The sequence below is a fragment of the Tiliqua scincoides genome, chromosome 1 (assembly GCF_035046505.1).
Source record: "Tiliqua scincoides isolate rTilSci1 chromosome 1, rTilSci1.hap2, whole genome shotgun sequence".
NCBI classification, from domain to species: Eukaryota; Metazoa; Chordata; class Lepidosauria; order Squamata; family Scincidae; genus Tiliqua; species Tiliqua scincoides.
In genome coordinates, this window is record NC_089821.1 from 228516029 (window position 1) to 228543545 (window position 27517).

Sequence of the window (27517 nt, forward strand, 5' to 3'; positions counted from 1 at the left end):
GGCAGCATAGACAGTTCTCTTCTCCCACACTATTTTATCTTCACCATGGATAAGAATCAAATATAGCAAAGAATCTCCACTTCACGGAATAAACAAATCATATATTAACTCATGATGCTTCCTTATATTGAGTCAAGCCATTGGTGCATATAGCTTGGTATTGTTCAAACTGAACAGCAACAGCCCCCAGACTTTCAGGTGGGCTCCCTCAGCCCTACCTACAGATGTTGGGGGTTGAACTTGGGACTTTCGGCACGCAACACATATACTTTACCACTGAGCTTGCAGCCTCCCAACAGGATTGTTTTCACAGCCATTACGTTTGGCATTGTGGACTTACCTCCGTTTATTGTAAACATAATCACAAATGCAAGACACTATTTTTGCAGAGGTCTCTAAGAGCCCAATCCTATTCTCAGCACCAGCAGTATGTGCATACAAAAGTACCCTTCCCCCAAGGAGACCTTCAGCAGCCTCTCTGGCCCTGCTGGATAAAGTAGTAAGCATCTGCTACTGGGAACTCAGGATTGGGCTGCCCAGTTATCTCTTTAATACAGCTATGAAACAAGTTTGACAAGTAGCAGACAGGAGCTACTGCGGCCATATATGTATACATTCCGCATGCAAACAACCAGGTTCACTGAGGAATGAATATCATCCAAAAAGATCTGTTCTCCTATATTTGGTTTTGACACACTTGGTATGTTTCTTTCATTACTAATTCCAATTCACAGTCCTTGTGGGATTTTGTTTCTAAGGCAACTACATGTGAAGCACAACTATGAAGTTTCTTATCTTCAGGTTACACATACACACATCTGCATACACATTACGCGCCAAGTGCTGGTATGTGCACTAGTTTTCCCTTTGTGTTTCCTTTTTACACCAAGGACATATTTTAACATATAGAGAATGAACAAACAACTTCTTGCACTCTTCCCAGGTCTTTGTGAGGACCTTTGGCATGCAGGTGGTGTTTCCATTTGAAGGAAGGGTGGCTACAGCAACACACAAAATACACGCCATCATGGAACCTACCTAGTCAATGCAGGAAAGCATCTTTGAGAACATGCCTGAATACCCTGAGTTGGATGTGACTTATACAAACAGACGTGATGCAAATTATTCTTGGGTAGTCTAGTACTCTCAGGAAGCCTTACCTGCTCCATCTGAGCTATGACAGCAAGTGATTTTTTTCATTTGGGCATAAAACTTTTATCAGCAATATGCAGCTTGTGGCCAGTAGTGAACTATTTTAGTACAAAGGTGTTGCATGTGCTCCATCACAGCAGGGCTGAGCTATATTTTCTCTGCATCCTCTGTTATTCACCTCAGTTCCCCTGTCTTCCTTCTTCCACTTGACATATTCAAAAACTCTTCAGACTCTGAATGCTCTAATTTTCACATACTTAAATATATTTAAAAACGCATACCACTTCAGAGGGCAACCACCACACAATCACTAAATACTAACTAGAAGACTAGTCATTTTCTTTCTGTGTTTGTTTGAAGTGTGTGAAATATAAATGAATTTTTTTTAAGTAGCAATCGTATGCAGGATCTTGAAGAAGAGTTTCAGTAGTCTGCAGAATCCAGTAAGTAATACGGGGCCCAATTCTTCCCTTGCTGCCCAACGGTGGCAAGGCTTGCCCAACGGAGCTGACAGCTGCAAAGCAGCCAGCGCATGTCGCACAAGACACTCCAACAGCATGCGAGTCAGCAACCTGTTGGGAACACCGGCAGGAAGGCCTGCGCCTTTCTGCCCCCGCCAGCAAGGAAAATGCCTCTCACAGGAGAAGGCACAATGACAGAAGGGGGGGGAGGTGGGAGGGCAGAACAGAGGTAGGAAGGGGCGAAACCAGGGAGGGAGGGAGGGTGCAATGGGTGTGGGGAGGCTGCTGGAAGGAGAGGATCCATCATGGGTGGCCTAAAATGGATCTTATCTCTTCCAGCAGCAGCTTCCCCGCCCCATTTCTCTCCTCAGACTTGCGCTGGCAAACTTGCCAGTGCAGGTCCAAGAAGACTCATTGCAGGCTGGGAGATTTCTGTGGAGGTAAGGGAATTTTACAATCCCCTTTCCTTGCTGAAGGCTCCTGGCTGCTGCCACCCCCCACTATGGTTGCAGTGTTAGCCCATTTAGCATTGTTGCTTTGGTGGGAGGGTGGGGGGGAGAAAAATGCATAAGGTTGGGTTCACAGAGATCTATCACAGTAAACCAAACCATATCTGCAATGGAATTAATAAATGCATTTTGAAACGTAAATTAGTAAATAAAATTCTATTTGATAAGCCTGTTATGTATGGCATGACCTATATAATAAGGTATGTAGTGCCCTCTACTGAAGCTTCAGAAGTTAATTTGTTTACAGAAAGCTTTGTTCACAGCTTAATTTGATAAGAGAAGAAATCTGGCATAACTATTGCCTAACAGGTGTTTTCATGCATGTCCATGATCGGAATACGGAAATTCCTGTTCTTCAGGGAACATGATTTGATCAGACCCAATAAGCTCAGGCAGCAAACAAAGCACTGCTCCAAGTGTGAAATTGTCACTTAAGCCAAAAATATCGAGAGCCTAAAATACTGAAAACAGCAATGTGCCCAAGTTCCTGAGGCCTAGTCCAGGCCATGGTTGTTACTATTTTGACCATGAGCAGGCATGAGGTTCACATTTCTGTGCTCCCTTCTCCTCCTTTCCCTCCTTCATGTGTAAGGGGGAAAAATGAGGAATTTCAGCTTCCGATTTGCATCAAATCACAGTTTCCCAATGTGTCTGAATGTAGCAAACTGTGATTTGTGCAAACCATAGTTTGTTCTCGCATTGGAATAACAGAAAAAGTCTACAAGTTGCCACACTGAGAAACCATAAGGAAAATATTTTAAATCACCTCCCCTCACACAAAAATTAGGGGGAAGGAGAGAAGAATGTGCGGGTCCAAAACTTGTAATTTGCTGTTACATTTGAACAAGAAGGTTGACTTTTAGCATTTTTCATTTGAAGGATACAAGGGCAAGCTTGTAGAAGAGATGGGCAAGCTTTTGAAAACTCACCCTGAATTTGCTTGGAAATGATTATCCAACAATGGAAAACACTTGGGTAGTTAACCATGTCAATCAGGAGAGTCTGGAGAAACTCTCCCTTCTTCCTGCCAACCCTACACCTTATCCTTACCCATTTCAGCAGCAGCAGGGCAGCAACAGCAGAATATTCATTTGGAGAGATGGGAACTTTTTTTTCTTTCTGTTGGCACTATGATGGGCTCCAGCAGGAGCAGCAGCTGCCAATAGGGACTAAGGGCCCAATCCTATCCAACTTTCCAACTCCGGTGTAGCCACAACACAACCTCATCATAAAGGAACACATGTTCCTATACCTTAAGAAGGTCCCAGTGACAGCCCCTCCACCACAGGATACAGCGCACACCCCACTGGCACAACTATACCAGCACTGGAAAATTGGATAGGATTGGGCCCTAAACTAATAAAGGTTTTTCCTTTCCTTCTCTGTTGCTGCTTTAACAAGTCACAGAACAACAACAGAAAGGGGAGCGTAATGGCGGGAAGGGAGAAGAACGGGCAGGAGAGAAGGGGAAAAGCAACACCTTCCATATGGCAAGGCAATATGGACAGTGGCAAGGAGGAAGGGGAGAATTTCCTCAGGAACCTTTAGAGCTTGCCTCTCCTTTGGAGTGACTTTTCTGGACTTCAAGAATTCTTCTCAAGCATGGAATGTAGAGAAATTTGCTAGCGTCTCTAAGCATATTTATTTTTTAAAAATTGGATTATGAAAAAAACCATCTTTGACTTTGAACATTCAGTTAAAGCTGCTGCCCTGAATAATTTGCTCACTCAAATCCTCAAGCAATACTGTGATCCTGATCCTGCTGAAATTAATGACAGATTTTTCTGTTAATTGCTACTGCTCAGGATTGTAAACCCAAATACAAAGCTCAGTTTAAATGTTCTCTTTTAAAAATACTTCATAGGATATCCAATATTAAGTATTTCAAAATAACTGGCAAGTAGGAAAATTATGAAAGTGATAATTAGAGGTGTTTGTTTCCGGTGAATAAGAAAGGATTTGAGGTGCGGTGGTTGAGTGGTTAAAGACACTGGACTGGAAGTTCTGCAGCCCAGGAGTTTGAGACCTCAGTGCTATGGAACAGGGTGAGCTCCTGTTAATTGCCTCAGCTCCTGCCAACCTAGCAGTCTGAGAGCATGTAAATGCAAGTAGATAACAGGTACAACTTCAGTGGGAAGGTAACAGCTTCGGTTTAGACATGCTGGCCACATGACCACAGAAGATATCTTTGGACAATGCTGGCTCCCTTGGCTTTGAGACAGAGATAAACACCGTCCCCTAGAGTCAGATACAACTGTGCAGGGGAAACCTTTTACAAGAAAGGATTACAACCTAAGTCATATTGAACACAATGGGCTTACTTCTGAGTAAAATAATCCCCTGGGGGCTGGGGATAAGAGTAGGCCCTCAGTTTGGCTGTACTTGTCGTAAAAGGCAACTAAACAGCCACTGGGTAGGTGGGACTCGTTAGCCTGGGAAGGCAGCTCATCTGAGAGAAGGAAAGCTTTGATCCCAAACCTCCACTGCCTTGTGGCTACATCCAGTTATGGAAAAGGATTCAGGAGTCAACCTCGAGGCAAAATCAGGAGCTGGAGTCCCTGAGGCAGTTCATGGCTGAACACAGTCACGTTCTGGCAACTCCTGCGATGCCGCTGGAACCAAACGTATTGGCATCTGCCTTTCCATTGGACCATTCCAGTGACATGGCGAGGGGGGATTTGCTGCATGGGTAACAGCCTATCCTCCATATCTACTTTACCCAGGCTACGTGCACTGGAGAGGACACTCCAACTTCCTCATACGGCGCTGGCACAACAAGGGAAGCAGCAGTTTACTGATTATAAGTCTTCGCTCAATTGGCATAGAACGTGATGCCAGGGCCTGCTTCCGATGGTGGGAGAGATCATTGCATCTCATTGGGCAGCTACCGCCTGCCTTAAGCTGGCTCCCCAGCTTAAGTCCCCAGTCAGTAAGGTGCTGCCTTGCCACGGTCCATTAACCTCATGGGGTGCATGGGGTTTAGGGTGAAAAACAACAAGCGGATCGACAACTCTGCACCAGGCAACAGAAAAAAGAAAACTCCTGCCCTAAAGCTGGGCACCTGGAACGTTAGGACAATGACACCTGGCTTTTCTGACAACCTGCAAGAAATAGATGACACACGCAAAACAGCTGTCGTCGACATGGAGCTGAGCAGACTGCAGATGGACATCTTCGCCCTTCAAGAGACGAGGCTGCCGGATTCCGGAGCTGTCAAGGAGAGAAATTTCTCATTTTTCTGGCAGGGAAAACCACCAAACGAAACCAGGGAACAAGGTGTTGGCTTTGCAGTCAGAAATACCCTGCTGGAATCTATCTGCAGGAAGTGAAAGAATTTTGTCCCTGCAACTCCAATCATCACCAGGACTTGTCACTCTCATCAGTGCATATGCGCCATCTCTAGCAGCAGATAAAGACAAATTCTATGATGACCTGGCCACCATTATCAAGAAGATCCCTGGAAAAGTGCCATTGTTCATCCTTGGCGATTTCAATGCTAGAGTTGGTGCTGATCACAGTTTGTGGCCCACTTGCTTAGGTCAGTGTGGCACTAGGAAGATGAACGAAAATGGCCAACGCCTGCTAGAGTTTTACTGTCATCATGGTCTCTGCGTCAGCAACACATTCTTCTACACGAAGCCCCAACATAGAGTCTCTTGGAGACACCCAAGGTCAAAGCACTGGCACCAGCTCGATGTGATTCTCACCAGACGCTCCAGTCTTCCCAGCATCAAAAACACACGCAGTTATCAGGGTGCTGTCTGCGATACTGACCACTCCCTGGTGTTCAACAGAGTGAAACTGTGAAAAAAGCGACTGTATCACACGAAAAAGGAAGGAAGACCTCACATGACAGCAGCAAGACTCAGGATCAGGGAAAAGTGGAGGAATTTGCACTAGCACTTGAGGAATCTCTTCCAGGCGCAGCCAATGCAAATGCATCCAACAGATGGGAACATTTCAAGAATGCTGTTCAAGGACATTCTTGAATGCTGTTCTTGAACATATTTGGCAAGAAGACCAACAAGACAGCAGACAGCACACCTCCACAGGTGGGAAACCCTGGCCTCTGAGCAGCCTGCTTGGAGGCAGGCTATGCAGCATGGCCTTTCCCAGTTTGAAGAGACACTTGGCCAACAGAATGAGGCTAAGAGGCAAAAAAGGAAGGCCTGTAGCCAGGGAGACACACCAGGGACAGACTAAATTTGCTCCCAGTGTGGAAGGGATTGTTACTCCCAAATTAGCCTCTTCAGCCACACTAGACGCTGTTCCAGAACCACTTTTCAGAGCACAATACCATAGTCTTCCGAGACTGAAGGATGCCAATGATGATGATGTGAGTAAAATAACATTGTTGTCAAATACTTCTGAAAATACTTGATATTCTAGTTTCGTAAGACAGCTCCCTTCAATTCCTACAGAAGATATTCTTTCTTTATAACCTTCCAGATGATTGCACCTGCCTTAAATTTGCTACAGTGAAAGATGTTTGATTAAAGATATTTTGCTGCCACCATGAGGCGATACTTCTTTCTCTTTACTTTTCCACAATAACTTGCATCATATAATCAATAGTGTCATGATCCAGAGTATTAACAGGAGCCAGTAAAATTTAATGGCTATATTGTCTTTGAACCAACATGTAAAATTTTATGTATTTGGCTTCAAATAAATTTCAGTCATGGCATTAACACACATCATGCAGGTTGCAGTATACAAAGGCTGGCGCTGCAGTACATTTGTTAGTCTTGAAGGTGCCACAAGATTCTTTGATTTGAACACATACAGGCAGTTGTAAAACTCTCGTGTACCTTGTGGGGGAGGGGAAATGGAATAATGTGATCCCCAGGATCACACCACTGTCAGGGGCTTTGTTTCACTTCACGTATCGCAGTAGCAGGCTCTCAGGAGTGCAAGGAGACCCATGGAAACCTCCATAGGGTTCCCTGATGCGCAGAGAATATGAAAATAATGATCACAACCCACTTGCAAATTACTTGCTATAGCAAAACTGGAAGTGAGTCGTGACTGTTCTATTTTCATTCTGCATGCATCAGAGAGACCTACAGGGGCTTTCATGGGGCTCCCCACACTCCCAGGAGCCTGCTGCTCTGATGTGTAAGTGAAAGAAAGCCACTGTCCCATCCCATCCCCCCTGACAGTGGCGTGATCCTGGGGATCATGTTGCTGCATTTCCTCCTCCCTGCCCCTTAAAGTGGTACAGGGACTCAGGCTGGGGCATCACAATGCCCCACTTTGAGAACCTCTGACATACAGGGTTAGAATTTTTTTGTTTACTTTTTTGCACTAAGGATGCCATCGAGATGAAATTATTAAGTTACAGAAGAAAACTGGTTGATCACACGTGAGTGAGGAAAATTGCTGGTTTCTCACATTAGTCATGAACTATTCTCTCTGAAAGAGGAACTCGAAAGCCTTAAAAGCTGACCTTGAAAGAAATGTTCACAGCTTTTACCTTCAGAAGTGATTCAGATCTGGAGTAGCTATCTCAGGTAAATTCATACATTCAGTTTAGCTGCTCAGTAACACCTACTGGATTTGAAAAGAGACAACCTATATACAGAGATCTCAGTACATCACAGCTGATGATGATCAACAATGGCCACTGGGGAAAAAAAAACTGACTGCAGCATAAGTAATGATGCCAATTTCATGGGTACATTAGCCAGCCAACCCAACAGTTGTGGCTATGATTGACAACGTTCTTATCAGTGGCTGTTCTTGGGCCTTCAGCAGTAACTCTGTCTTCATATATTCTCCACTGCTAATATCTTCATTTTTTAACAGATCAAATGACTGTTAAAGATGGAAAAGAAGGCCAGACTGTCTTTTTCTGATCACGCAAGTTCCGGATCATGAACATTTGATTAAAATCAACTTTTAAGCGATACCAAATACATTAAGGCTGCAATTCCACCCATGCTTTTTGGGAATTAAACCTGCTGGCACCCTGTAATGTCCATGGCGGGCGGAGACCCCGCCCCTTGGGGTGTGACCGAGCGCGGGGGGCTTACCCTGTCGATGAGAGTTGGTCATCGGTGGAAAAAAGGACGGGAGGAAGACACAGCTGTTTTGCACAGCTGTTTGCGTCAACCTCTTGACATTCATGGGGCCTGTTACGGCACAGGCCCCTTTGCCTTACACAGACTCGTGCCGTTGGCGCACGATAGGCTCGTTCCCTGTTCCTCCCTGACCCCTTGAGGACTCGGGCTCGGCTCTCCGGCTTATGCCTGTTGGCCAGGGGTATGGGTTCCCGATGGCCGCCGTGTTGCTGTCCGGGGTCAGCTTCGTTGTCCTCAGGGGAACCCCTGGTACCTCCGGGCTTGCCCCCCAATCAGCTGGCCTCCAGTGGAGGTAGTTGGCTCCAAGTCATTGGGGCTGTAGCTTCGCTTCTCCTGATGTCACCCCTGGGGCCCGGGCGGGTCTAGGATCGGGCAGCTCCCAACCCCCAGTCCCTCTCTCCAGGGCTGAGGTAGGCAAAGTTCCCTTTGGGGCCTGAATAAGGCTGGGGTTGCTACCCCCTCCGGCCTTCCCCTTGACCCTGCTCCCACCTGGAGAGGTGTGTCCTCTCTCTAGGCTGCCCAGCCTCCTTAGGAGGTCAGTCTTGGGCTGGGCCAGCCACACCCCTTCTGGCCACGTGGCTGCTCCCGGGAGGCACTAGGCCCTACTCCCAGGGAGGTGTCCTGCCTGGGATCCCAGTCCTGATGGTGCTTAGGTCTTACTCCCAAGGAGGCCCCTACCCCTGAGGAGTTCCTGGCCACCTGGGCTGGACCCAGGTTACACACCCGTAAGGCTTATTTGCAAGAAAATGTGCACGGGACTGCAGTGAAAAGGTATAAATGATCCATAAATGTAATGATCCATAAATTAAAGTATCCTGGAAGCCCCAGTCTGGCCATTAATAATAAATAACCACACATTCCATAATAACTCCTCAGAAACCACTTGGATTCTCATTGCACATTGTTTGAATGTGTGCAGCAGAGTAGCAGAAAATATCTGTCAAATACCAGTCTCTACTCTGCATCAGTAATAAGGATTAGCAGCTTACTGCTTAAGCTGAAGGATATCCCTGTCACTTAAAATCACCTTGCTGCCTGGGAGGAGAGGAAAAGCCTGCTTTTTTGATGCCATTCAAGGACAAAGAACTCAAAAAGATTGCCTGCTCCTGTTTCAACAAAAAGCCTGGAGTGCCAAATAGGTTTGCTGAGAGCTTGGAGAATACTGCAATACTGAAAACTATCAAAAGCAAACGCAACTGCCCAGAAGAGTTCCGGTACCATTAAGGTGTTTGGGATGGTGCCTTTGTGTAGTACAAAGCACTCGGTAGCTAATTATTTAAGGGAATGAATCTAAATTGAGTATGTAGACTGACTAGACAAGCTCTCCTGCATGCCGGAGGCCAGACACACTTGTATTCTATAGCAGTTAAGAACTTGCTTTAACAGGGTGTTTTATAATTAACCTTCCCCCTAGTTACTAGTGGAGAACTGCTATTTTTCCTAGAATTAATTCTTAGTAGCCTGTGGGCTTCTACTGCTACTGGAAAGACGAACATGTCCCCAAAACAAACAAGACAAATTAATCATAAAGCTTTCAACTGAATTCCCTATCTGAAGAAATGAATTTTGCATGAAGAAGTTGTCATAAAGCCTACTGTCAGTCAAGGTGAGTGTGTACCATTTAGTCTGCTTTTTGCACCTCTTTGTGTGAAAAAACAAGAAACTAGGATGTGTTTCTAGGAAGGAAGCTCATACCAAATTCAGAGGCAGCACAGCTTTGATCTCATATCTTGCAGACAACATGATGCAACTACTGCTATTTCAAACATGCCATGAAAGTAACAGCAGGATATAAATACATTAAATAAATAAAATCATAAGACAACCTACTGTCATTTTTTATTCAGACCATACAATGATCAAGGTCCTCTGTGCTTTATATATAATGTACTTAACTTGAAATTTTAACCAATATTTTGTATCTTTATACTGTACTGAATTTTTAATATTAAAGATAAACAAATGAAACAACTTCACTGTTAACCAGATGCACCTGGTTAACCGTTGTGGGAGTAAGAGATGGAATGCTCAACTAAAGGGACCCTAGGTCTGATGCTTGATATTATTATTAACATTTGTATCCCATCCTTCCTCCCAAAGTTAACTGGATGACAGCATGAATCAACCCCATTTTATCGTCACACCACAATGAAGTAGGCCAGATTAAAAGACAAGGCCTACCTATCCAAAACACTTGACTAACAGCCCAATCCTCAGCTGCCCAGGACGCACAGCTGCAGCGGCACTGAAAATGGCTGCCACTGCATACTACACGCCCAAGGCAGCTGCGGGTGGCACCTTGAGAGAAGGGGACTTTTGTCCCCTCCCCCCCCCCGGTAAAGGGAGTAGCCCCAGCATGGTAAATGTGAGCCCAACATGGAGGTTTTGGATCCAGTGCAGCAACACTCCACTGGTCCCCCCTCCCTCCCCCCTCCCTCCCTGGAGATAGGGTTGAGCAGCGAGGTGGCTAAGTTTGCAGATGACACCAAACTTTTCCGAGTGGTGAAGACCAGAAGTGATTGTGAGGAGCTCCAGAAGGATCTCTCCAGACTGGCAGAATGGGCAGCAAAATGGCAGATGCGCTTCAATGTCAGTAAGTGTAAAGTCATGCACATTGGAGCAAAAAATCAAAACTTCACATATAGGCTGATGGGTTCTGAGCTGTCTGTGACAGATCAGGAGAGAGATCTTGGGGTGGTGCTCGACAGCTCGATGAAAGTCGACCCATTGTGCAGTAGCAGTGAGGAAGGCCAATTCTATGCTTAGAATCATTAGAAAAGATATTGAGAACAAAACGGCTAATATTTTAATGCCGTTGTACAAATCAATGGTAAGACCACACCTGGAGTATTGTGTCCAGTTCTGGTCACCACATCTCAAAAAGGACATAGTGGAAATGGAAAAGGTGCAAAAGAAATGGAAAAGGTGCGACTAAAATGATTACTGGTCTGGGAGACCTTCCTTATGAGAAAAGGTTACAGCGTTTGGGGCTCTTCAGTCTAGAAAAGAGGCATCTGAGGGGGCACATGATTGAGACATACAAAATTATGCACGAAAAAGATAGAGTGGATAGAGAGATGCTCTTTTCCCTCTCACACAACACCAGAACAAGGGGACATCCAATAAATTTGAGTGTTGGGAGAGTTAGGACAGACAAAAGAAAATATTTCTTTACTCAGCGTGTGGTCTGTGGAACTCCTTGCCACAGTATGTGGTGATGGCATCTTGCCTAGATGACTTTAAAAGGGGATTGGACAAATTTCTGGAGGAAAAATCCATTACAGGTTACAAGCCATGGTGTGTATGTGCAACTTCCTGATTTTAGAAATGGGCTATGACAGAATACCAGATGCAAGGGAGGGCACCAGTATGCACGTCTCTTGTTATCTGGTGTGCTCCCTGGGGCATTTGGTGGGCCACTGTGAGATACAGGAAGCTGGACTAGATGGGCCTATGGCCTGATCCAGCGGGGCTGTTCTTATGAGGTAGATTCTGGGAGCTTTTCACCCCAAGTCTGCTGACGTCACTGCTTCCCTCCAGCCTGCCTCAGATGAAACCTGCACTGATCTGCTTTCCACCTACTAAAAGTGAGCAGAAACTGAATCACCCACATTCTTACCATGCTCCTTGCATGATTTTTTCCAAACATGAAAGTTTGGGACTGCCTGTTTGATTTACAGGCACTGTGCAAATAAAAGAGTTCCTTCATTCACATTGTCTCTTTAAATCAAACCACAAGCCCTGCATTTCTGCAACTTGAAACTGCAGACCTGAGGCACCATTCTGAGTTATGCCATGGCAACATCACCTATGTTCATGGTGGCATAGATGGACAGATGGAGGACTGGCAAAGACTGAAGTACTTTATACATTGGTATTGATGGACCAGATGCGCTAAAGCAATGAGGATATCTTTATTTAATAATTATGTCTGAACTTTTCCCTAGCTATACTTTTATTTTTCTTCCCAATTACAGAAAGCTCCTAAGGCCAACTACCTCAACCCCCTACTCAATGCATAAAACCCAGAGTTAAAGCAATCTCAGCAGATGGCCACCCAGCCTCCACAAGGAGGTCTCCCTCCAGTGTGAAAGAGACATTGCACCCCCTGCAGATAATAAGTGCTATTATTATATTATTCCCCTAATATTTAATCAAAATCTAGTAAGCCCATTAGATCTAGTCCTTACTAAGGTGCTTCTGCTACAAAAACACTAAAGGGCCCAATCCTATACCCTTCTAGTGCTGGTACTGAGTTCTAGTGTCAGCACTGTGTGTGTACACCATGTTTACAGCACTGGGAGAGCAAGGAGGTCCAGCACTGAGAGACCAACACCAGGGGAGCACCCACAGTAAGGCGCACCATTGGACAGCGGTGTGGAATTTCTGGGAGGGAAGGTGCTCTGGAGTGGGGGGAGGGCAGAGGAGGATGGGGCAGGGGTAGAAACCAGGACAGGAGGGGGGATGGGACCAGCAGAGCCCTGCTCTGAAAGATCCTATCCTCCATGTCAGACTGAAAAGCTCGACACAGAGCTCCTCTAGTCTGCTCCAGTAAAATAGCTGGTGCAGACTGGAGGAGACCCACTGCAGTCCTTGTGTCCTTACTCAGAGAAAGGGGATGAAAGTCCCCTTCTCCTGAGGAGGCCTCCAGCAGCCCTGTCAGGACTGCTGGATACATCAGTCGCCATTTTGGCACACTGCTGCCTTCAGGATTGGGCTGTAACACAGTTAGCTCAGAGAGCTGAGGCTGTTCTAGAAAAGCACAAGTGATAGGTACTCCTCAACCTGGATCATCCTGAATTCCTCTGTCTGATTCTGGAGGTCTTCTGGTGTGCCCAGGGGGTGATGATATTGCTGCCCACTTAAGACTTGTGAGGAAGCCTCAGAAAGATGAGGGGAGGCCTTCAACAGACCATGACTTGCACCAGTGGAGCATTGAGGAATATAGCTATTACCTCTTGCTAGCGCAAAACCCAAGTCTGTGCCAAACACATTCCTAAAATTTACTCCCCCAAAATTGTTCCAAGGGCTCAAACATTTTACAAAAGACTGACTCCCGATATTTCGTTCTGCAAAACCAATTGACAACTACTAGAAAATAATACCATGAAATGAAATCATTTTAAAAAAAATCTCTCCTATCACATATCAAATATGACATTTTTAGAGCACATTAGATTATTTTTTCCTATTATTCAGCACATAATTCTTTTACAACTATAGGCATGCAAAAATGAACAAGGCCATACGTTCAAGAAGAAGGGGTTACTTACTGAGCATTGGAAACAAAGTCACAGTTGGGTGCTGGATTTTGGACACTTCCTTCTTTTTGAGTGCCAGTCTTTAAATAACAGGATCTAATTTCCCCTTTAAAAAACAAACTCCAATCAGTTCAGTACCATAATTTTTTATTTGTTCATTTACTTAATTAAGAACTAGAACATTATGAGATAGCACGGGTCATATGGTCACACCACTCACCAGCAGCAGAAATACTGCCTCAAGTTACTCTTGTAAGGACAGAGTTGCTCAACAGATACATGAACAAAATCCACACATGCAGCACCTCTCTTAATTAAAAAAGTGAATTCCCCCATGCATGCACGACTTTGGCTCATGCTTGGTTTATATGTAATTGTACTGCAATCAAAGAAATAAAGAACACATTTTGGAAAAATAAAGGAATATTTTTATAGAATCATAGAGTTGGGACCTACAAGGTTACCTAGTCCAGCCCCTCCCCCCCGCCTGTAACAGGAAATCCTCCTAGAGCAGGGGCCTCCAAACCCTGGCCTGGGGGCCAGATGAGGCCCACAGTGAGCCTCTATCCGGTCCGCGGCCAGCCTGTTGTCCCCTGAAAGGGGACTGAACATGACCAGAGCTGTGTTCTGATTGCATCTGGAGGGTGTTCTGAGGGCTGGAGAGGTCAGAATGAGCCCACTCATTCATTTAATCATTCATCTAAGTTCCATCTCTAATTTATTTATTTAAATTTTATACTTAGATTTTTTTCCAGCCCTCAGCACTGCGTCAGATATTTCATGCGGCCCTCTGGCCAAACTGTTTGGAGACCCATGTGACCTAGACATATCCAGCAAGTGCCTGTCAAGACTCTGCTCAAAGATCTCCAGTAAGGAAGAATCCACCAAGGTCCCTCTTCTTGATCAGCTCTGCCCTTGTTCTTTGCTCCAGGTTGAGACCCTCTCCCATATATTTTTCTTTTGTCCAATTCACTCAGCTATGCGCTTTATTTATATAGAACAGGGGTGTCCAAACATTTTGGCAGGAGGGCCACATCATCTCTCTGACACTGTGCTGGGGGCTGGGGGAAAAACTGAAAATTTGAATAAATTTACATACATGAATTTAATAGAGATGGAGCTTATATGAATGAATGAAGGTCTTGCAGTAGCTCAGGGCCTCTAAAAGGCCTTGCACAAAGCAAGGCCAGCCTTTTCTTTGCTGCCACTGCTGCATCACACATGTGAAACAGCAAGTAGTGTTGCTAGGGAGCAAGGGAGCCCTCATCCCACAGCTCAGGTGAGAGGTTGAACAGTCACCCTCGCACCGACACCAGTTGTGTCGGGCCAGCACGGACTCCAGCAAGTCTCTGAAGGGCCAGAGGCTCATTGGAGACTGGGGGATCCCCATGGGCTGGACTGGGAGCCCCCGAGGGCCACAAGTGGCCCCCGGGCCAGTGTTTGGGTACCCGTGATATAGAACCTAATCTAGCTAAGAAGAATGGGCTCCCAGAGCAGATGAATCTACGTGTTGCAGGGCACTGCTAATTTTCTTTTGTCAGTCATAGAAAAGTATGGAAAGAGATTGGTGTAATGTTTACTGTCTGGTTTGTTTGCATTTTAACCCTAAAATTCATGTGACCTTTATCTTATTTTATCTTATTTTTTAATTCATTATTTCTCTTTACATCTTATTTTACTTTATGACTCCTTGGAACTTGAGTTAATGCCAATCTAAACCTAAAAAAAATCACCATCCCCCTCAGCAATCTGTTCTACTACCAAACTGTCCTTACCATCAAGAATTTCTTCCTGAAGCCCATCCAGAGCCTCCTCTCTTACAATTTGTACCCAGCTCTACTCTTAGAGGCAGCTGAGAACAAATTTGTCCCTTCTTCCATGACAGCCCTTCAGATATTTGAAGAGCGCTATCATATCCCCTCTCAGCCTTCTCTTCTCCAGGCTAAACTGGAGGTGAATTTTTATTCACAGAAAACTCTCCTTCACCCCAGCGTCTCTGTTTCAGCTTACCATTTTCATCTATGAAGACATGCATTGCATCCACAGACATTTCTTCTTGCACTGAAGCTTCAGGCCCACTTATCACTTGTAAGACAGAACCGTCTTGCTGTGAAGTGACCCGGTAGATGATCTGTCGTTGCCTGGTGCCCTGGTGACTTGTCAGAAAAATATTTCAAAACTAAAATGAGCAGTTGTTTTCTCTTGTCCTCAGCAAAACAACAATAGAGGTTAAATAAAAGTGTATGTTAACTCTTCCCCCATAAAGGCAACTAACATTCAACATCACAGTCACTGGAAATGTGAAAGAAATTGTTCTTACTGTGCCGTGAACTTGGCAGGCTCTGAAATTATTGGATTAACAGCACCACAATCATGATTGTGCACCTCTGACTTGTCCTGTTTAGAAGAACCATGTGCACAGGCTTTCTCTGTTTCCAGATGTCCTTCCTTTTTGTCTGCTATACAGCAGTCTGAAATACACAAAGGAAGGCTCTCTCTGCAAGTCATGAAATAACAACAACAACAACAACAGGGTATTTATATACCACCTTTCTGGTCATCGAATTACTCCTCTGACATTATTCAAGGCAATTTACATAGGCAGGCTGTTTCTAAATCCCTGAGGGGATTTTTACAATCAAAGGAAGGTCTGTCTTGCAAGAACCACACAACATTTCAGATGGATCTTTCTGGTCTGGTATCACTTCTGGCCTCCAGTTGCCTCCCACGCAGGCTGACAAGCAGCTCCTTCATCTCTCACATGAAGGGCAGCCAAGACACTTCTTCGCTCACACCAAAGAGCCAGTAGAAGTCAGCTCAGCTTGTCAGCTGCTTCAAGGTCTCGCCATTCCCAGAGCTGCCAGTGTCCTCAAACTGGCAACCTTCCAATATTATCTTTGGGCTAACTGAGGCTCTACCCAGACCTCCTGCCCCCCCTTTTTAAAAGAGAGTGTTTTAGAAGAATCTCACACACATAGGGTCAACTATGAGTTTGATAGAAATTTTAAAATCAACAATTGCAAGACATCTTCTCGTCCACAGAACATAACTTATAAGCTATTTGGGGCAAGGACCTGCCTTTGTGCAAATCTAACTCATGTGCATTGGTGGTGCTGTATAAATAATATCAGATGCCACATTTTCCTTTATGTTTGTAGGATGTTTTCTTCTATGTAAAACTGACCTATGACTAGGTTTCTAGGCAATATTGCAACAAAGTGATCCCTCATCCTTTTTCTACCTTCCCATCTAAATTCTTCTGATAGCAGGGGTTGTCAACCTCCATAATTGGCTGGGAGTCTCTAGAGATCAGCATGTATCTCCAGATGATTACTGAAAATATTCTGGAAATTTTAACAGGGTGACCCTTTCTTAATCTTACCTCGTATTAGGGGGGAAAAATCCAGGTATAGCACCCATCACAGACAGCAGCCCTACTTAACACTTAGTTCCAAGTACTTTTATACAAAACTGAGCTTAGTGGGGCTTACTATCTACATAAGTATTCACAAGATCAGACTGTTAGAGCCCAAAGCTATGGGTGTCTACTCAGAAATAAGTCCCATTGAGTTCAAAGGGGCTGACACCCAGGAAAGCATGAATAGGATTGCAGCCTGAAGGCCCAATCCTATCTAATTTTCCAGTGCTGGAGCAGCTGTGCCTTTGGAGCATGCACTGCATCCTGTGGTACAGACACAGTGACATTTGTTCCCTTATCTCAGGGCTGCATTGCAGCTGCACTGGATAGGAAAGTGCAGCTGCTGGAAAGTTGGATAGGATTAGTCTCTCACCTCCCACTTACTTACTCATCTCCCATTTACTTACTCAGGGCCCAATCCTAAGCTTTGTGTGGCAGCTCACCACCAGTGCGCACTGTCGCAAATATACTGTAAGGCACATTTGCAGGCCCTAGCACTGATGCTCCACCAGCGCTAGCCGGCACTGGGGAAGTGCTCAGCAAGCGCTGGAGCTCCACCGCTCAGCAGTCGTGCAGGCAGCGGAGAGGTGGCATGGGGGGATAAAGGGTGGTGGTATTCCGGGGAGGGGGGAAGCAGAGGGAGGGCAGAGAGGAGGCAATATAGGGGGAGGGAGCGGGGCAGGAGGAAGGCAGGATGGTGGAGCTTTGCTCCACCTGATACAGAGCCTCCATGTTGGGCTGGCTGCCTGTCATGGAGGCTCTTGATTCTACGCTGACCTTTGGGTCACCATTGCAGGACTACTTGCTCTACCTGGAGGAAGGGGACAAAAGTCACCTTCTCCTGAGGAGCCACTGGCAGCTGCCTGGAGTGCACAAGTTGCAGCAGCAGCAGCCATTTTTTGTGCCACTGCAGTCCTGCACACCAGCCCGGCATGCAGCTCAGGATTGGGCTGCCCCTCTCTCACACCTCCAGCCCAACATTTGCATCCTTGTCTTTGCCTTCCTCACACTACTAGAATATGCCCCTGTTGTCTCTATAACCCGCAAGACTGCTACACTGCCTTCTTCCTTCAGAGATCACCCAGATCCCTTCCCCTCTGTTTCTGTTGCCTCCATCTCATTCCCTACCAGTTCAAGAACTGAGCCTTGTTTTTTCTCCAGTTCCCTTTAAATAGCATGCAAAGGAGCGCATGAAATGTTACGAAACCAAAGTATAGAGTTGGGGAGGCTTTAGATCTTAGCACTTGCTATAGTTTCTATCCTGATCACAAGCTTCCCAGAGCATCTTCCCTCCCAAGAGATGGGCACACATTTGTGGCAAGGATAGCTTGCACAGGGATAGCTTGCACATGGGGAAAAGTCATTAAAGTTCTATTTTTATTGCTATGCAAAGCAATAAGCAGAAGGCAGTTACAATTTCTGCACTCACTACATGTGTCACAATTACAGTCCATCTCTGTCCAGGAAGCAAAGCTGCTTTCAGGAGCTCTCTCTATTCAAAGCTAAATGGCCATTACCTCCTTCCTGTCATGGCTGTACTTACAGTGCCTGAAAAAAATCTCCCCAAACTCAGAATTGCCTGCACTGGGACAGGTGTTATGATGCTTCCCTCACAAACTGCTTGCTAATTGGGTAAGAGGCACTTTTTCAAGTGGGTGCTCCTCTTTTATTTAGCAGGGGGAGAGTAACTGGCCCATCTCACCCCAGCAGTGTCTTTTCTAGTGGCTGTCTGCTGGTGTTTTGCAGGGGTCTCCAAACCCCAGCCCGGGGGCCAGATGCGGCCCATGGCAAGCCTCTATCCGGCCCAAGGCCAGCCTCTTGTCCCCTGAAAGCTCCTGCCCCACTTTGCTGAACATGACTGGAACTATGCTCTGGTTGCATCTGGAGGGTGTTCTAAGGGCCAGAGAGGTTGAATGAATGAGCCCATTCATTTATTTACACATCTGAGTTCCATCTCTAATTTATTTAAATAAATTTTATATTTAAAAATTTTTTTCCGGCCCTCAAAATCGTGCCAGACATCTGATGCGGCCCTCTGGCCAAAAAGTTTGGAGACCCCTGTTTTAGATTGTGAGCCCTTTCAAGACAGGGAGCCATTAGTTATTTGATTTTTCTCTGTAAACCGCTTTGTGAACTTTTGTTGAAAAGCGGCATATAAATACTGTTAATAATAATAATAATAATAACAGTATTTATATACCGCTTTTCAACTAAATGTTCACAAAGCGGTTTACAGAGAAAAAAATCAAATAACTAAATGGCTCCCTGTCCCAAAAGGGCTCACAATCTAAAAAGATGCAAAAGAATACCAGCAGACAGCCACTAAAACAGACAGTGCTGGGGTGAGGTGTTATTATTATTAATATTATTAATATTATTATTATTATTATTATTATTATTATTATTAACAACAACTGCGCTGTATCAACTGTATGCAACTGCAGGCGTACACCATCTGGCACAACTATGTACTGAGAAATACATATGATTTTTCTTGGATTACTGGGCACAGGGAGTATTTTGATTATCCACGGGGGGAACAGCAAGGTGTCTGGCTGCAATCCTATCCACACTAATGTGAGAGTAAGCCCCATTGACTACAGCGGGATTTTGTTCTGAGTAGATGTGTATAGGATTGGATTGTTTGTTGCTGAGCTATGCAGGGACATCCTTGAAACACTAATAGAGAAATATAGATTGCCGCTGTTGATCAAGCACAGGAGGGATAATCACAGATCTGTGTGATCCCTGATACTGGTGATGGAAGCTAACCCAAAATGTTAGGCTTTATGCCTATGTACTGCCTTGCACAAAAGAGCATAGGATTGCAGCATCAATTTCATGTCAGGAGAGAGAGAGAGAGAGAGAGAGAGTGTGTGAAACTTACTTTTAAATAGTTTAAAGCAGGGGTGTCAAAGATAAGGCCTGTGGGCAAGATGTAGCCACTGGAAGTTCTTTATCCGGCTCCCCATAACAACTGGACCCTCCTGGTGCTGCCCTTTCAGCAATGCCATTTCTGCTGAGGTTTTGGGAAAAAGAGATGGAAGAAGGCCTCGGAAGGCAAGGAACACTCCAAGTGAAGGGACAGTCCAAGAGGGGTGAGAGATGATGCCAAGGTGTCATTTGTTCCACTTCTGCCAAGGTTTCACTTTGCAGACCACCACTGAGCTGCTAAACTACAGTGATGCCGCAGCAGAAGCGGCGTTGGCAATGAGTCTGCCTCAGTGGTAACTGGGCTTTTTCAGCATGATAATTGGGCTCTCCCATATCTGGGATCTGCACATTATCTCTTCTGTCATTTGCAGTTGAGTGTCTACGTGAGAACAAAGTGCTACTTTGCAGTCATCATCCGGTTAGTGACATCATTTCTAACCTTCAGCAAGTGTCATGAAAGTTATTTGGCCCACTATGGGCACAATCCTAACCCCTTATGTCAGTGCTTTCCAGCACTGACATAAGGCAATGCAGTTCTGAGGTAAGGGAACAAACATTCCCTCACTTTGAGGTGGCCTCCATGAGTGACACCCAACTGCACACGTCCCATTTGCACTGCTATGCCAGTGCTGGAAAGTACTGACATAAGGGGTTAGGATTGCGCCCTATGTGAAATGAGTTTGACATCACTGGTTCAACATTATATGCAATAGCATGTGGTATTTCAAACCTTTTCCATTAAAAAAAGGTTATACACTGTGTTACTCCTTGCCACATTTGGGTATAAGCAGCTATTCTGGCTTAAGTGACAACCACTGTTAATGCAACCAGGTGCCTGGAAATCTGTCATACAAAGAAGAGACAAATAATTTTTAAATCATGCAGCATACCTGCAGCTACCCCCTTATCTTTTCTGGTCTCTGGTTTGCAGTCAGATACAGTTGCCTTTGAGGTATTAATGGATTCCAGCAGTGAGACAAATTCCAAGAAATTAGATTCATTTGGTATCTGTCCTTCTTTAGCTTCCAGGTCAGACTTAGAGGTTGGTAAAAGTTTTTCTTTGTCACTTACAGTCTCTGTAGAATTCTTGCTTAAAAAGACATCTGTCCCACTGTCTACACTGAGCACACGAGCATGTCTCTTTTCATGAGCTGCTTTACAAGACGGGAGACCCAAACTTTGCTGTCCTTCTTTTGAATGTGAAGTTGTGACTGCCACATTCCCAGAAGCATTTTCTGGACAGTTACTTATGTCAACATGATTATTTGTTGGATTATCACTGTGTTCTTTTATGACATTGTCTTGTTCACCAGATTCATAGCCAGAACACTGGTTGGATGACGCATCTACATTTAAATTGTCTGGCGTTCGTAAACTTTCACTTGCTTCTTGATAAGCATGACCTCCACTATCATCAGACAGTTCAAAAGTAATCACAGGGATTCTCATCTGGTCATTATTGTTTTGTTTATTGTGTTGATCCACCATAGCAACACCAGAATCTGGATTTGAGCTGGATTTTTCAGTGTTCAACATTTTCAGATGGAGTGACCCTTCCAAATCAGTGGTTGAGTTCTGGGTACTACTCATAGTTATAACTATCTTAATGGGTTCATGTAGCGACAGTGGATCTCCAGGGAGAGAATTGTCAACAAGAGCCACAGCTACTTCACTCTCAGAATCATCAAGACGTACTTTCATGTCATCAGTATAAGAACTTTCCAAAGGTCCGTCATTTCCCTTGGCTGCCACCGTATGACACTGTGGACAACTACTAGTAATGCTGTCTTGAGCAGACGTATCTAGCAATTTCTCTTTCTTGAAACATTTTGGATTGCTAAAATGCTCAGAAAGAATGATTGAATTATCATTGCTCCAAGGCTCAAAGGAAATGCCAGTTTTTAAAACGTCATATTGAGACAGAGAGAGATTTGGCAATTTTTTAACCACACTTTTATCAAGAAGAGTATCTTCTATGCCAGAAGGCTGCACTTTCTCTTCTTTTTCACTGGTTGCACTACCAATAAGAGTCTCCATTGGTTTGGCCACAATTGCTGATGTGGTAGCATTTGACATAAGTGCCATAGAAGCAGACAAAATATCTGCTTTGACACAGGGTGAGGTAGATGAAAGTGGTGGGGCAGGTGGGTCATCCAAAACCATTACTCCTAATAAGAAAAGACACAAAGAAAAGTTCTGACAAATGAAGCTTGAAGTTCTGTCATCATACGCATTCCAGAAAACTCTGCATTAAATTCCCCATGAAAATAATTGGGACAGTGCCTAGTGCATTTAAATATGCAGCATTCAAGAGTCATAGCTTTCAGTTGAATATAGCCACAACTGCATTTCTTTTGACACCACAATATACTGGCATTTTATTCTCTTTTTGTATGCAACACAAAGTTGAAGGGAAGATTAGGATTTAGGACTATTTAGGACAGGGGTGCCCAAACCCCGGCCCTGGGGCCACTTGTGGCCTTCAAGGCCTCTCAGTGTGGCCCTCAGGGAGCCCCCAGCCTCCAGTGAGCCTCCAGAGATTTGTTGGAGCCCACACTGGGCTGACGCTACAGCTCCCAGCATGAGGATGACTGTTTGACCTCTTGCGTGAGCTATGGGATGAGGGCTCCCTCCACTGCTTGTTGTTTCACGTCTCTGATGCAGTAGCGGCAGCAAAGGCCAGCCTTGCTTTGTGCAAGGCCTTTTATAGGCCTTGAGCTTTTGCAAGACCTTCATTCATTCATATAAGGTCATCTTTAATATATTCATTTATGTAAATTTATGTAAATTTATTCAAATTTTAAATGTAAATTAATTCTTTTTTTCCCCCATCTTTCTGACACAGTGTCAAAGAGATGATGTGGCCCTCCTGCCAAAAACTTTGGACACCCCTGATTTAGGATAATGAAAAAAGTCTCAAAGATTGCTTTGGAGAACCATGGAAGGGACTATAAGGACACGATGGCTGACCCTAACAGTAAGAGCATATGGAAAAAACAACAAACATCAGAACAGAAAAACTTAGAGATATGATAATTTCCTATGCAGTGGTTACATGGTAAAGACAACATGAATTGTCATTGGGAGCAAAGTGATGACCCACCTGGTGAATAATCTGTCGCCCACCTGCAGCATCTAATGCAATGTAAGAACCACCCAGTTTTTACTGGGAAGGCCACAGTGATCCAAGCTGTGTAGATTATAGTGTGTGTTGAAGAAGTAATACTGTCATGTAGGGCCATCCCAGGACCTCCAGACACCTGAGGTGGCATGTCAAATGCTGCCACCTTTTACCCAATATGTGCCAACCTCTGCTCCTCCCACTCTTCTATAATCTAACTCAGAACTCTCCTCCTTCCATACTTCCTCTTCCGTTCTTCCTTTTCCAATTGAGGAAGTGGAAGAATGAGCAGTGAGGGTAAATAGGTAGGCAGATATGAGTGCCCCTCCCCATTAATCTGTTGCCTGAGGTAACATTGCAGCTGGCCTCACTGACTGTCTGGCCCTGCCCTCATGCCAAAGTTGAAAAGCCTTGGAGTTTCTGGCAGGAACGTATTTTTTCCTAACTTCTGAAATGCCACTTCAGATCCTCAGAAGACTGATTCAGAACCCAATCAGACATCCAGAAGTCTAGTTTATCTGAACTATGTACAGGTCAGAGAAGGAGCTAATTCCTCTCTACAAAAAATGCACAAATAGTCAAGCGTTTCAAATAAAATGATCTCAGTTTAAAGGAAGGAGATAAGGGCAGGCAGAAGAAAGCTAACCAAGGGTCCAATCCTATCCAATTTTCCAGTGCCTGTGCAGCTATGCCAATGGGACATGCACTGCATCCTGTAATGGGGAGGCAGTCATGGTAGCCTCTCCAATGTATGGGAACATTTGTTCCCTAACCTAGGGGCTGCACTGCAACTGCACCAGTACTGGAAAGTTGGATAGGATTGGGCCCCAAGGTTTTAATCTTAAATACATTCACAAGGGAGTAAGTTCCACTGAACTGAGAAGGATTTGCATCTAGGTAGCCAGGTTTAGGATTCCTCTGCTCATCTCAGGAAGACAATGCCTGCGAGGGAACTCACAAAGCTTTTGGGGAACAACACTTTTTCAAATTTAACAACTAGCTTCTTGTTTGGATGTCTACAGTCAAAAGGGGAAGACACAAAGAGAGAGAAAACTTTTCAAGTATGGGAAGGAAGTGAGGTAGAGATCATTTATTTAGCTGAAGAGAGAAACTAAATTAAATTTGAAAGGTGTCTGTTCATGCAAGTAATCTCTCTGAATTAAACAAACACGTTTGTTATATAAGTTTTGGTCACAGTTTACTTTATGATTGTGGAGCACACTTTGAGAAGTGCTATTTTCTTTTCTTAGAACAATTTAATTACTGTAACAAAAATGATCCACAAAGTACCTTTCAGATCTTCAAGAGTTTCTTGTGCTGGCAGTTCCTAAAATGAAGCAGATGCATAATACAATCAACAGACTCTCTTTAAATGTTGTAGAACTTGACTATTCTGCAGCAGCAAATCATAGTGGAGACAACCCACAGCCCATTAAATTTAGGAAGGCACATGCATCTACTTGCTTGGCCTGAAAGGGCTGGAGATTTGCACATTTCAAGCGAACATGGGTAAATCCCTGAGGTTTTTGTGATTTTGACCAATTAGAATTGATTGCAGTTTCCAAAAGTGTCCTAGTTTCATTGTCTCCTTTCCTCCCAAGATACTCAGAAGTTTGTCTTGGGACAGGATTGCACAGCTCTTCCCAGGCCTCAGAATACCTCCCAGATGTGACCAGAAGTTACAGACACAAACTGGAAGTTGTTTCCGGTTGCATTCAAGAGGCCTTCTAAGGAGACTGGGAGGCTGGTGCAACCTCCAGAGGGCCTGACACGGCCCCCAGTTGAGTTCTGGCAATGCCTCAATCCTTCCTCCCCCCAAAGCCCCGCAGATTTCATAATCCATGGAACCATCCATGAGGGTCATAGAACCAATCCCCTGCAGATATTGAGGGTCCACTGTACCTTAGTTTTCATCGTGTTCTTCTGTGTAATAAATTCAACCTTGTATAAAGCACTTGTCATTCACTCCTAATTTCTATTAAGTTAAAAACATTGTTTGGGCAGCCACATACTTCTGACTTTTCTAATTATGTTTGTTTCACTGCCCCCAAATAATACTTACGCAAACTAGATGCAATTATACTCAACGTATTAATACGTATAAAACGTATTAATGGGTTATGTCAGAATGCCAGATGCAAGGGAGAGCACCAGGATGAGGTCTCTTGTTATCTGGTGTGCTCCCTGGGGCATTTGGTGGGCCGCTGTGAGATACAGGAAGCTGGACTAGATGGGCCTATGGCCTGATCCAGTGGGGCTGTTCTTATGTTCTTATGTTAATATTTTTAACGTTAATGTGAAATACTTCTAGGAACAAAGGCAATTTATGTGCTATTATAGGTTCATACATCTGAATGGTATAAATGTGGGACAAAGCCTTCTCTGTGATAGGCCCCCAGAAGGGGAAGTCCCTACCTCAAGGAAGCCCCTTCTCTCTTTGTTTTTATACAGGTGCTCAGGACATATCTGTTTCACCAAGCTTCGGCCTGCAAGTTGTCCCTGTATCTGCTGCTTCTGTTACATTTCATTTGTTGTCTGTTTTTAATTACTATTTTAAATTGTTAAATTTGATTTTATTGTAAATTAAATTTACAAATCAAATTGTTTTCACACTTTTATTAGCTGCCTCAGGATTGTTTAGAGGATAGCGGAATAGATACACAACCAATATGATAACACATGTGATAGACTTTAGTTGCAACTAATCAGACCTTAATACAACATAACTGTTGTCAATTTAAAGTATTCCTTTGAAGTATGAGAACATATAATATGCCATTACTATATCGGTCTTGTTTTTTTCTGAATAGCTATGTAAACAGCATGGGAATATCATTCCAGAAAAAAAGTTTACTAACCAATAGTCCTGAAGAGTGATGAGAGAGTATTGCCTGCACTTTGACACTGCTGTGGATGGTTGGTGTTGAACCATTATGCTTGATCTCTTCAGCTAAACTACCATCCCCTACATTATTGCTGTTCAATACAATAAAGAACAAAGAAGTCAATGATGGTTATTACTTACAATCACTAATCCTGATTCAAATGTGCATGTACATAGTACTGTCAGAAAACTGGCAGCTTTATTGATCAACTAGCTGTTCTCCTACTCCTAAAAGCTGCCCAGCACAATTAACAGTTTTCTGGCAGAGGGAGAAACCATATCTGCTGCACCCAATTGCATACATGGATTCTTATCCAGTAAGCAGTGCAAATGCCTCTTTCCATACATCCATGCCTCCTAACCAGAGCAGAAAAAAGGTGCCTGGGGGGTGGGGACATGATTGAGACATACAAAATTTATGCAGGAGATGGATAAAGTGTATAGGGGGATGTTCTTTTTCCTCTCACACAACACCAAACCAGGGAACGTCCACTAAAATTGAGTGCTGGGAGAGTTAGGACAGACAAAAGAAAATATTCCTTTGCTCAGTGTGTGGTTGGTCGGTGGAACTCCTTGCCACTGGATGTGGTGATGGCATCTGGCCTGGATGGTTTTAAAAGGGGATTGGACAAATTTCTGGAGGAAAATCCATCACAGATTACGTGATGGGTATATACAACCTCCTGATTTTAGAGGCAGGCTACCTCAGAATGTCAGAAGTGAGGGAGGGCACCAGGATGCTGGTGTCTTGTGTGCTCCCTGAGGCATCTGGTGGGCCACTGTGAGATATAGGAGGCTGGACTAGATAGGTTTTGGCCTGATTCATTCAGGCTTTTCTTATGTTCCTATGTCACAAAAAATAGTATTACATAACAAGAAAGAAAACCTACCTGAGACTTATATGCCGGACAGCATTATCTCTTTTGGCTTCTTTGCTTTGCTTCCCATCTCTCCAAATGACTTTTTGCTGAATTACTTCACCTTTGTCAAACATAAGATGTAGGCGATAACTGATCACCTTGATCGTTGTGAAAAACAAAGTCACAGAACTACAATAGATGAATGCTGTGATGGTATTGGGAGGGAATGCCTAGAAATGAAAATAGTGAAGAGTTAATGCAATTAATATATTGGCTTACCAAAAGAAATATCATGTGTTTACTGTGTGACAATTTCAATTTCTAACAATATTGAACATAACTGATACTAATGTCATCCTAATACCTAGAAATTATAATAGTGCTTATATGTACATAAAAGCTTTTCAAAGTACGTGACATATACCATCTCAGTCATTTTTACAACAAAGCTGTCAGGTATGCTGGTATTATTAAACTCCTAAAATACATAAGGAGACAGCAATTGTGTTTCTCTCTGTAAATTCATGGAAAAGTTGAAAGATGAGGACTAGAGACTTCTTCAAAGTTTGTGTGTACACAACCCCCCCCCCTTTAGATTTGCAAGAGGGCAGAAGAAACATAGATACCATTGCTACCTTAGGTAGGTCCAGTAGAATTTTCCAAAACTCTTCCACCAAAAACCACTTATGAAACTCCCTGGAGAGGAGGGGCTAAGGGAAAGAACATCTCCTTCCCTAAAGATTCTCTCTTGCAGGTGACCCAATTTTCACAATAACATTATCTATGCAACTTGGATTTGCAGACCCTATGATTGCTGTGTAAACTAGCTTTGGC

The 27517-nt window shown here is 44.2% G+C and overlaps 1 protein-coding gene across 1 annotated transcript in view; it reads right to left on the reverse strand.

Moving 5' to 3' along the window:
* PCNX2 (pecanex 2) overlaps nt 1–27517 on the reverse strand; it is a 150043-nt gene that overhangs the window by 113386 nt on the left and 9140 nt on the right. Inside the window, exons 2-8 of the mRNA XM_066611442.1 lie at nt 26714–26913; nt 25798–25915; nt 24230–24266; nt 20709–21986; nt 15787–15937; nt 15477–15622; nt 13479–13572 (exon numbers count right to left, since the gene is read on the reverse strand). Coding sequence (XP_066467539.1) covers nt 13479–13572; nt 15477–15622; nt 15787–15937; nt 20709–21986; nt 24230–24266; nt 25798–25915; nt 26714–26913 — 2024 coding nt within the window. The remainder of the gene's footprint in view (nt 1–13478; nt 13573–15476; nt 15623–15786; nt 15938–20708; nt 21987–24229; nt 24267–25797; nt 25916–26713; nt 26914–27517) is intronic.